Source organism: Pogona vitticeps, chromosome 3 (genome assembly GCF_051106095.1).
Source record: "Pogona vitticeps strain Pit_001003342236 chromosome 3, PviZW2.1, whole genome shotgun sequence".
Classification (NCBI taxonomy): Eukaryota; Metazoa; Chordata; class Lepidosauria; order Squamata; family Agamidae; genus Pogona; species Pogona vitticeps.
The window spans coordinates 70455718-70467804 of record NC_135785.1 but is presented as its reverse complement, the minus strand read 5'-3'; the positions used below and the strand labels follow the sequence as shown (position 1 = coordinate 70467804).

The 12087-nt window shown below is 44.5% G+C and overlaps 1 protein-coding gene across 1 annotated transcript in view; it reads right to left on the bottom strand.

Annotated features, from left to right (window-relative positions):
* LOC110087231 (disintegrin and metalloproteinase domain-containing protein 9) overlaps nt 1-11404 on the bottom strand; it is a 42202-nt gene extending 30798 nt beyond the window's left edge. Inside the window, exon 1 of the mRNA XM_020808759.3 lies at nt 11141-11404. Coding sequence (XP_020664418.3) covers nt 11141-11210 — 70 coding nt within the window. The 5' untranslated portion in view covers nt 11211-11404. The remainder of the gene's footprint in view (nt 1-11140) is intronic.
* Between the last annotated feature and the right edge of the window lie 683 nt (nt 11405-12087).

The window sequence follows — 12087 nt, the reverse complement described above, 5'->3', positions numbered from 1 at the left end:
GCCTCACCTCCTGGCTCGCACAAGTGATACGGGTAGATCTTGGTGGGAGAAGGCGTTCCACCAAGTATTGAGGCCCTAAACCGTTTAGGGCTTTGTACGTAAGCATCAACACTTTGAACTCGATGCGGAACTGGATGGGTAGCCAATGCAATGTGGCCAGAGTGGGCAAAATATGTTGGTATTTTTTCACTCCACTAAGTAGTCTGGCCGCCGCGTTCTGCACCACCTGTAGTTTCTGCAACAATTTCAAAGGTAGCCCCACGTAGAGCGCATTACAGTGGTCTAATCTTGAGATTACGAGCGCATGCACCAAGGTAGTGAGCGCCCCAAAATCAAGGTAGGGCTGCAGCTGGGCTATCCGCCTGAGATGAAAAAAGGCAGTACGGACCACCGACGCCACCTGAGATTCCATAGTAAGTGCTGGGTCCAGATGGATTCCCAAGCTGTGGACCCCATCCTTGGCGGGCAGAGTCACCCCCCAAAAAGAGAGGGAGTTTCCCAAATCCCCAACTGTGGGGGCGCCCACCCTCAGTACCTCCGTCTTGTCCGGGTTCAGCCTCAGCCCGTTCTCCTGCATCCATTGCAGTACAGTCCCCAGGCAGTGCTGAGGGACAGAACGGCATCTCCTGCAGTTGGTGAAAAGGAGATGTAGAGCTGAGTGTCACCGGCATACTGATGACACAAGGCTCCACACCCCCTGGTGACCTCACCCAGCGGCCTCATGTAGATGTTAAACAGCATTGGGGAGATAATCGACCCCTGTGGAACCCCACAATTGAGACACCATGGGGCCGAGACACTCTCCCCAAGCTGTACTCTCTGGGAATGGTCCTCCAAGAAGGAGCGGAGCCAGGCCAATGGCAGGCCACCTATTCCCAACTCAGAGAGCCTCCCCAGAAGGATACTGTGGTCAATGGTATCAAAGGCTGCTGAGATATCGAGGAGGACCAGCAGGGACACTTTGCCCCTGTCAGCCTCCCTCAATAGGTCATCACACAGGGTGACCAATGCCATTTCTGCACCATGGCGCGGCCTGAAGCCCGACTGAAATGGATCCAGGGCATCTGTTTCATCCAAGAGCGCCTGAAGCTGATCGGCCACCACACTCTCGACCGCCTTGCTTAAGAAAGAAACATTGGCGACGGGCCTATAATTGCCAGTTTCGTCTGCCGCCAAACTAGGTTTCTTCCTAATGGGCCTAATGAGTGTGTCCTTGAGGGCAGATGGAAATCTGCCCTCAAGGAAAGACTCATTAATTATTGCAGTGGCCCATTCCGTTGTTGTAGGCCTAGCTGCTTTGATTAGCCAGGCCGGGCAAGGGTCAAGGGAGGAGGTGGTGGCACGACAGTGGTCAGGCGCCCTGGCCACAGTCAGGCGTGACAGGCTGAAAGGAGTAAAAAATCACCGGGCAGGATGGAGTGCTGGACATCTCTGCTTGACTCACTGTATTCAAAAAAGGAGAGAGGTCCTGGCGGATGGCCTCCACTTTCAATTTTAAAAATGCTGCAAATTGGTCTGGTGAAAAACTAGGGGGAAGCCCATCACTCAGACCAATTTTGGATAGGTCGTGTACTATACGGAATAGTTCCGCCTGCTGGTTGGACGCTTCGCTTATCTGGTTAGCCAAGTATGCTTGACTGGCAGCCTTTACCTTGGCCAGGTAAAGGTTAGTAGCAACCTTGACAGCTATCCAATTATAATCCGTTGGGTCCTTCCTCTATTTACGCTCTAGCCATCTCCTGACCCGCTTCAACGCCCGGAGATCCTGGTTAAACCAGGGCGCCGGGCGGTCTCTGCGACGGAGAGGCCATTTAGGAGTGATTGTGTCTACAGCCCTAGCTGTGGTGGTGAACCAACCATCAACCAGAGCCTCGACAAGGAGCATCAGTCAGGTCAGCCGTTATACCTCTCATGGCCTCCTGGAATCCAACTGGATCCAGTAGCCTTCAAGGATGGACCATAACAATAGGTCCCTGCTCCCTGCGAGGGGGGAGAGCCATTTTGAGGGTACATTTTATTAGGCGGTGATCTGACCATGACAAGGGTACCAACTCAAGGTCAGTCACCATCGGACCACTCTCGCTCCCATTGGTGGAGAAAACCAGATCCAGTGTATGGCCACCCACGTGGGTGGGGCCGTTGACATGTTGGGACATGTTTAAGAAGGCCATGGTCTCCAAGAACTCAAGAGCTGGCCCAGAGGTCTCTGCCCCCGCATGCACGTTGAAATCCCCCAGGACCAATAGGTTCGGGGATCCCAACAGTGCCGTGGAGACAAAGTCCGCCAGTTCCAGTAGGGAAATGGCTGGGTCGCGGGGAGCACGGTAACCCAGCAAGATCCCAATACCGTCCCTGGCCCCAATCGACACGTGGAGAGCCTCAAGTCCCGGCTTTACCACCGAGGAGCGCCTAGCAACCTCCAAGATGGATTTATAGACAATGGCTACTCCCCTCCCCCAGCCCTCCAGTCTGCCCTGGTGTTGGACAGCATAACCGGGCAGACAGATGAATGCTAGGGGGGACCCCCCTCTCCACCAATCCACAAAAATCCTAAAACTCTAATAGAAATTGGTGAACTGGCAGATCATATTAGAGAGTACAAAGACCCCAGACTCTCAGAGGTAAATTTTAACAACAGAAGTGGGGCGACAATTAGAAGCCCTTTAATAAAAATTACCTCAGCAAAACAACAGGGAATGAAGGCCAGGGTGGTGCCTCAGCTAAATTAGTATGGCCTAGTTCTCAGAACCAAATGAATCTTTAGGAAAAGTTTAATGCATCTCCTCGGGATGAGAGAAGGAATTACGGATGCTGCAAATGTGGCGAGCCTGGTCATTTACAATTCAATTGTACAAAAAAATAAACCTAAAAATGTGGAGAATAATGGCCAGAACAAGAAAGTATACTGCTTGGGAACTGTGGAAGCCTCTGAGGGAAACTGTGGCCAAGGTTCTGACTCCATGGCAACCACAGCAACTGAACAAGAAAACATTCTTATAGCCCCTATGGTCCAGTGTTTTAATCTCAAAAATGACAATACCCTTCTCAAAAACACTGGTGAAGAGATATTAGTGGGAGGAAAGAAATACATTGCTATAAGGGACACAGGATCTCAAATTTCTATACAGTGGGGTCTCTACTTAAGAACGTCTCTACTTAAGAACAATCCAACTTAAGAACAGCTCCATTTGCTAAATTTTGCTTCTACTTGAGAACAGAAATCCAAGATAAGAACAGGAAAAAAAACCTTTCCTGCTCTTATTTTAACCTTAGGTCATCTTAGGTTAAAAAAAATAAGTCTCCCCCTAGTGGTAGACTACATATTAACCAGCTTTGCATTAGTTCCTATGGGAATTAATGCTTCAATGTACGAACGCACCTCTACATAACAAAAAAACAGCCAGAACGGATTAATTGGTTTTCAGTCCATTCCTATGGGAAATTTTGCTTCAACTTAAGAACGTTTCAACTGAAGAACACCATTCCAAAACGGATTAAGTTCTTAAGTAGAGGTTCCACTGTAGTTTCTATGGACGGAAAAGAGCAGATACGGATTAAATGGTTTTCAATGCATTCCTATGGGAAATGCAGATTCAACATAAGAACTTTTCAACTTGAGAACCACCTTCCAATACGGATTAAGTTCTTAAGTAGAGACCCCACTGTAGTACATTCTGATTTGATAGCCCAGGATGTCATAATTCCAGGCAGAACTATGACCTTAAAAGGAATTGGGAAAGAATCTGTAGTGCTGAAAGTGACAGAGGTTCAGATAAACTATGGGAATTCGCCTGGAAAGTGGCAGGTGGCAGATTCAGGCAAAATACCAGCTGCTTTTCTAATTGGTTGGGACTTAATACAGCATGTCAAGAGTGCTTTTGTACTTACACACTCAAAGGGGGGGCAAACACTACCCACTGCAGCAGAATTGGATACAGTAGCAGGGGAAGGCCTGGAGAGAGAGAGTCCCTTGAATAATCAGATTAATAGTGGTGCTGAAGCTGATTTCATGCTTTTGAAGAATCTCAATAAACATTATTTTGCCCAGGAGCAGAGGGAGGACATTAGCTTGGGTGTTTGCTTTGAAGCAGCCAGAACGCCATTGTATTGTCTCCTGAATGCCCTGAGAGATTTTGCATGGAAAAAGACCTTTTGTATAGGGAAACTTTAGCCACCCCATGCAGAGGAAAAGGAGAACCCCAAAGGCAATTAGTGGTCCCAAGTAAATACAGGGAGATAGCTGGAAAGAACCTAAAGGCTGCCCATACCAAGCAGAAAACCTGGTATGACAGGAAAGGCCAGGAAAGAACTTTTGGGCCAGAAGATGAAGTACTTTTACTTAAGCCAGTCAAGGGTCACAAGCTACAATTAGCTTGGGAGGGTCCCAATAAAGTAGCGTCAAAATTGAACAAGGGAAATTATGTGATTCAGAAGGAGGAAGATGTAAGCCCTGATACCTTAAAGAGGGATGCATCTAAAGGTGTTCAGGAGGAGGAGAGGGAACTGCCTACCCTTTTCCCACCTGAGAAAGTGAAGCCCCGAGCCAGACTTAAAGCAGACTTCACTATAAAACGACCAGCAGACGACATCCAGTGGTCAGCTGAGTGACTGATAACCACCAGTCGATGGAAAAGGTTGCAGACGAAAGAGCCAGTGATCAACAGAGCGATTCCTGAGTGCCAGCAGATGGGTGTCCAGCTGAAGGAGGTGATAACAACCGGACCAGTCCACAGCGTGCCAGACTACAACAGGAAGGTGAAAGACTTGGACTTTGCAAATTTGAACTTTGCAACAGAGACTCAGATCGTGCCTCAAAAACCCACAACATTGTTGCAGATGCGGTTTCCAGGAGGCTAGATGAATGATGCAAGGACTTTTATAATAAACTGAAATGGACTATGATTTGCTGAGTATTTATTTATGCAAAAGTTTCCTGATTGTGATATTTCTGTATGGTTGAAAATGTTAAATGTAAATGATAAGGTAAAGTATATTACTGAATAGTAGTGAAATGTTTAGTGTATAACAGGGGTCAGGGAACTTTTTTAACTTTTACCCCCTAAAAATCTATATACGCCAACATTACCCTCTTGATTTGAAAGGAGGGAAATCATACATTATTTGAATTCAAAATTTTATTGAATCTACACAGGCTGTGTACTGAACAAGCAGGATATATCATCAGTATCAATGGCTGCCAGGCTATGTACTGAACTAGCAGGATGCACACATTTAATAAATATGTGCACTATTTTTGCTGGAACACATTACACACAAGCCACGGGATGGTATAGGGACTAGTAAGGTGTCCAATGTGCCTAGCAAGTTGCATTAAATTTTTGCTAGCTCGCAGAGGATTTAATCATCATCAATGGCTCCAAGAGTCAAGAGTGGTGATAGCAATGACATGCTTGCTAGAGACAGCCAAGGCAGAGTTGGGGGGGGGGGCGGCTTTTCCTACCACTTTAATCATTCTATGTGTGATGTGCAAAAAGGAACAAACCAGGCTAAAGGTCATGTCACCCACCCTGTTGCCACAGCCCAGTATCAAAGGACCAGTGCACTATTTTTTTAAAATCATCAATGGAAAACTCAGCAGTGGCCAGAGGATTGGAAAAAATCAGTCTACATCCCAATCCCAAAGAAGGGAAGTGTCAAAGAATGCTCCAACTACTGTACAATTGCACTCATTTCACATGCTAGCAAGGTTATGCTCAAAATCCTGGATTTCGAATGGGCAGAGGAACTAGAGACCAAATTGCTAACATGTGCTGGATTATGGAGAAAGCCAAAGAGTTCCAGAAAAAAACATCTACTTCTGCTTCATTGACTATGCAAAAGCATGGCAGAAAGTGAGGAGGAATTAAAGAACCTCTTAATGAGGGTGAAAGAGAAGAGCACAAAAAATGGTCTGAAGCTCAACATAAAAAAACAAAAACAAAAACAAGAACATGGCCACTGGTCCCATCACCTCCTGGCAAACAGAAAGGGAAAATATGGAGGCAGTGAGAGATTTTACTTTCTTGGGCTCAATGATCACTGCAGATGGTGACAGCAGCCACGAAATTCAAAGACGCCTGCTTCTTGGGAGGAAAGCAATGACAAATGTAGACAGCATCTTAAAAAGCCACCCTTTCCCCCTGCCTTAATTCAAGCTGTTTTGCTTAATTCAATTCTGTTTTGCTTGCCTGTTATTTTTCATAGTTTTGAGTCTCTCTCTCTCTTTCTTTCTTTCACACACACACACACACACACACACACACACACACACACACACACACACACACACACACACACACATATCCACCTTCCCTCCATTTTCTTGTTTAAGCCCTAAAGACGTTTGGATGCCCTTGTGGGACCCGTTGGCGACGAGAGACAATACAGAAGTTGAATTTGGGCATACGGACTTGCTGTTACATCGTCCAGTAAAACATAGCTATGCTTTTCCAAAGCGAGTATCCTCAATGTCTCTGTTAAAACCAGAGGAGGTAAAATTTGAACCCTCACAGAAAGGCAGGGTAAAAATATTTTAAATATATACAGTAGATAAATAATGAAAGCATTAAATGCACCCTGGAAATGGAAAAAAGCCTCTACAGAAAAGACCCTTCCATTTATCACCATCCCATTAACATATGAGGGAAGGTCCTACTGATAACAGGCCCTCTCCTGGTCATTTCAGGAGCTAGCCTGATCTACAGGAGAAGAGGTGCTCTTGCAAAAACCTGGGGCCCAACTTGTTATAGTTTTATATGCTGAAGTCAACAACTTAAACTGGTAAACAGAAAATAAGGTGGAAGAAAAAGATCATGTGTTCAAGATCAGACCCTAATGTTGGTGCCTAGGCCCAATCTCATTAGATACTCCTCCCACACCTTTTGGCGAGTAGACAGGGAGCGACCGTCATGCCACCACTCTTGGATACGTCCTGTAACAAAGTTGAATGAAATATTCTAAACCAAGCAAGTGGGAAGAACTCTTGCATCCTGCAGACGTTGGGCCCTCTGGGACCCTGAACTCCCAGAGGAAAGGGGGTCTGTACCTGGTGGGAAAGTTGGACCACCTCCCAGCTCATGAGAATACTGCAGGATAAAGGAACAAGACCCCCCCCCCCCATGCAAAGCGTTTGGCTGCAAGGAAAGAGCCCTAACTGACCAAGTACTTACAGCTGAGCTATATAAACCTCAGGCTGTAACTGGGGCACTATTGGAGACAACGTTTCTTGCCCCCTGAGCTTGTCTACCTTGTATCTTATTTATTTATTTATTTATTTATTTATTTATTTATTTATTTATTTATTTATACCCCGCCCCTCTAGACCATGTCTACTCTTAAACTTTGTTGCTGATTTCTTGCTGTGTATGATTTTAGAATGGCTTCACATCACCTCTTAAATTCTTCCTGTTTGTTTGCTGACAGGACTGGTGTGGCTTGACTTTTGGACCATTCAAGGACTTCGGCTTCAGATCTCTCTCCACCTTAGCTAACCTGACTCACCAGCAGGACTCCTTTTTTTCTTTTTTCTTTGGTTAGAGTTCTGATTATTGCCACAGGTGTCATGGCCTGCACAGACTTTGCCCCGGGGGCCACCTTGCCTAGAAGTAGGGCAGTGAGTTTCATCTGAAGGTAATAGCAGGGAGTGAGAACTGTAGGAACACCTGTTTCCTTTGGACCAGAAAAGGAGCTTATGCTGTAAATTAAAAAGGTTTGGGAGCACAGCTTTCATGAACAGACAAGCAATCAATTTCCCAGGGATATTGATGCAATTACTGTAATCCTGCCCCAAGGGTCCACTCAGCCCTTAGTCTTGTAGCTCACAAACCAGGAAAGCTAACCACCTCCTTACTTCCCTCAGCTGCCTGCTAGTCCACCATAGGTCATTTGTGAACATGAGATGTCAGTGGGAGGGGGGGGAACTCTTTCCTGGAGTCCACAGAATCCTGCAGTTGGTCCTATAAAGTAAAATACATTTTCTCATCTCTCTTTAAGGACAGAACCTGATACAGTTGAGACAACATTAGAAGCAGAAAACAACAATGCAGAAGCTCCTAGTCTGATGAGGCCTTATATGGGTCAAAAGCTAGCTTTTTTATTTTAGTGCTCTAGTAAAGGTATAGCATGCTCTTGCTTTTGAATTATGTAAGTCAGCCTCAGTCTTGCAGAATGTATTGACAACCAAACAAAATGGGCCTGCATTAAACCAATCATAGAATCATAGAAAACTGAAGTTGGAAGGGGCCTACAAGGTCATCATGTCCAACCTCCTGCTCAACGCAGGGATACAATCAAAGCATATCTGCCAGGTGATTATCCAATTTTTTCGTGAATGCCTCCAGTGTTGGAGCCCTCACCAACCCCTGAGGTAACTGGTTCTGCTGTCATACTGCTCTAACAGTTAGAAATTTTTTCCTGATATTCAACTGAAATCTGGCTTCCTTTAACTCAAGCCCATTGTTGCATGTCCTGCACTCTGGGATGATTGAGAACAGATCTTGCCCCTCTTCTGTATGACAGCCTTTCAAATATTTGAAAAGTGCTATCATATCACCTCTCAGTCTTCTTTTCTCAAGTTCTTTCAGCCTTTCCTCATAAGTCTTGGTATCCAGCCTCCTGATCATCCTTGTCACCCTCCTCTGAACTTGTTCCAATTTGTTAGCATCCTTCTTGAAGTGTGGTGTCCAGAATTGGACACAATACTCAAAGTGAGGCCTAACCAGTGCTGAATAGAGGTGGACTAGCACCTCACGGAAACTATACTATTAACGCAGCCTAAAATAGCATTTGCCTTTTTTGTAGCCACATTACATATTTAGCTTGTGACCTACGACAATTCCAAGATCGTTCTTGCTTGTAGTTTTGCTGAGCCAGGTATCCCCCCATCTTGTAACTGTGCAATTGGTTTCTTTTTCTGAGGTGCAGTACTTTGCACTTATCCCTGCTGAATTTCATTCTCTTGCTTTCAGCCCAGTGCTCCATCAAGGTCATTTTGAATTTTGTTTCTGTCTTTTAGGGTATTAGCTATTCTGCCCAATTTTGTATCATCTGCAAATTTGACAAGCATTCCCTGCATTCCCTCATCTGGCCTGCAGTGATAGTCTTGAAGATTCCAGCCATTCCAATCCCCAACTCCCAACTTTCCATTTCCTTTCAGGCATTCCATGACCTGTGATCACATGGAAGCCTCCCAAGGAAAAGCATCCACAGGACTTTTTTCCCAGGGTGTGTGGGCAAAGCTGGGTAGTGGTATGTTAATGCTGTTCACAACACATTGTGTTTCTCTGTGCATATTAAAATAATAAATAAATGTAGTGTTCAAGGTCAAGTGAATCCCCACAGATCTCCATGTCCTAAGATTATTGGGGGGGCTGCCCCCTTACTTTGCTATTTTTTAATGTATTTATTTTGCTCTTGCAGACTTTGCTTATTGAGATGTACTTCACCAATGCCAGTCACTTGCTGATACCTCTCTGTTTTGTACAGTTGGTACCATTTTGGCTACTTATTGTAAACTTCAAAAAAAAAGGATAATATAAAACAAGGCTCTTGCCTTCTTTTTTGTTTTCTGTCTTCTGTGGGAATGTTTACAAAACCAACTTCAAAAGAATTGAACACTAAGCATAAATTACTGCATGTGTGAGATGCAACCATACACCATTGACTCTTACAGCTGGAATGAAGGTACTAGTCCCCCTCTATTTTTACTTATGAACTTATTTTACTCCAGACTTATTTTACTCTGTTAAGTCCGGAGAAATGGACATATCCATGAAAGCTCATATTAAAAAGTGCCATAAATGGGAAAAACATTTTTAAACAACATAGTCTACTGCAATTTAGGCATATACTTTTTCTTCTTCCTAAAAACCTATCACTGGAAATACAAATGCCACTGTGGAACTTTTCTGAAAACCACCTCACATTTGCAGATTACCAAAATATTGAAGGGAGGGAGAGAAGGAAGGAAGGAGGGAGGGAGGGGAAAGGAAAACAGGGAAGAAAGAAAAGAAAGCTTCCTCTGATTCACTGGAAATTTAATGTTTTTATTCTGGTTTTCAGAAGGATTTCGTATTACAGTGGACCCTCAACTTACAGATGGCTCGACTTACAGACTTCTCTGGCTGCAAAATTTAGGTTCGACTTGCAGCCGGAGAATTGACCTACAGACCAGAAAAAACTCAAAATGGAACAAAAACGGAACAAAAACGGCCAGTTACGAATTAATCAGTTTTCAATGCATTGTAGGTCAATGGAGACTCGACCTACAGACTTTTCGACCTGCAGCCACCATTCCAATATGGATTAATTCCGTACGTAGAGGGTCCACTGTACAACAGAACTGGTCATGGCAACTGACTGGGGAGTTGTTATGTGCTTTCAAGTTGGATCTGACTTATAGTGACCATGGTGCAAACAGTTTCACTCTTCCAGTAAGATTCCATGACCAAGTTAGGATTCAAACCCTGTTCTACAGAGTCCTAGTCTGTCACTCTATCCACTATACCACAGAAGATGAGCCAACTAGATATCATTGTGGTTGCCTAGGAGACTTGTCTTAGCCCAAATCCAAAAAGATGACACTGCTGGGACCAGGTGGACCACACTGAGGTGAGCATTCCATGGATAGATAGGGAGCCACAACACCCTTGTTGACACCAACCTCTGAAACCTGTTTTGGAGAAGTAATTAAAGCAATATCTCAGATGATGATCTTAGGCTACAGGTAGAGTAATGGTTAGATAGGCACTGCATCAGTTATTGGTGCCTCAAGCTATACAAAACTTTATAGGTTAAAGCCAGTATTCTGATTTGGGCCTGGAAACAAATTGGCTGATAATATAGCTGGGCCAGAACAGAACTATATCTATAATCTATATCCAGGTATATAAAAGCAGTCCTGTTGCACTAATTGCAAGATGTTTCTAAGCAATTATTCTGCCATAAATGCCTTGTTGTACATGAAAGAAATAAAACATCTCCTGAAAATAAGCCCTAATGTGTTTTTTTGGAGCAAAAATTAATATAAGATCCTGTCTTATTTTCGGGGAAATGCGGTAACCTCTGCCAAATATGGGCACAATCGGTGTCATTCCTAATTTCTTTCCAAAGAGACAAGAAAGAAAACAAAGTCAAAACTCACCCACAGCCAGCATTTGCTTTCCAACGCCTATTATTCCCAACGTAACGAAATACAGGTAATATTCGGTCATGGTCTGCTCCTCCGACTCCACTTGCAAAAGTTTTCCAAGCAGAAATGGGGCAACAAGCTCATCTAAAGGTTATTAAAAACAGAACTGAGTCTTAGGTAGGCGGGTGACAGACATAGCAGCAATGGAATTCAGATAACACTCCCTAAGGAAAAGGAAGTGCTCTTTGTCCCACCCAGTCCAAGCCACCCTCAAAAAGCAAAACTGGTTAGACAACTTGCAGACTCACATGCCTGCCTGTCTGGGAAATTGCCACATGCAAGCGGTGGGGACAGGCGGTCTGCTGACCTGCTTGTGAAGGAGATTGACAGAGCAGAGCCAGATTCCTCTCAGGCTATGTTAGCAGACCTTAAGGAGGCCTTTCATAAATCAGACTCAAACACTGGCTTGCACTCTTGTCACTTGTGGGTGCCACAAGCACAGGGCAACAGGTGGAAAAGAGCCATTTGAATAGATAAATGTCCCTAGCAAACATCTGTTTCAAAATGGAGTGATTCAGAGACTAGAAATAGGGGAGGGGGCCTCTGTTGAGAAATTCCAGCTATTCTTGTTTTAATGGGAAGTGGTTAAGTAAACAAGACGTTACAGCAATATTATTGCTTAAGTCCCTGTAAACTATTTGTATCAGATATGCCTAACTGAGTAGGAACCACTCAAAACAATTTCTCCACTATATGCCAGCTTCCACTGCCACACTAAAAAGTTTTTGCTGATTTTTGGAAAGCACGATTAGCTCCTGGAGAACATGTATCTATAATGTCCAGATACCTGGCCATGGATGAACTAAGGGTTTGGCCAGAGGCAAAGAAAGAAGGCGTTTCCAAGGCTCCCGCTGGTATGTAGGCTAAAAGTCTGGTTTAACATTCACAGAAAAGAACTT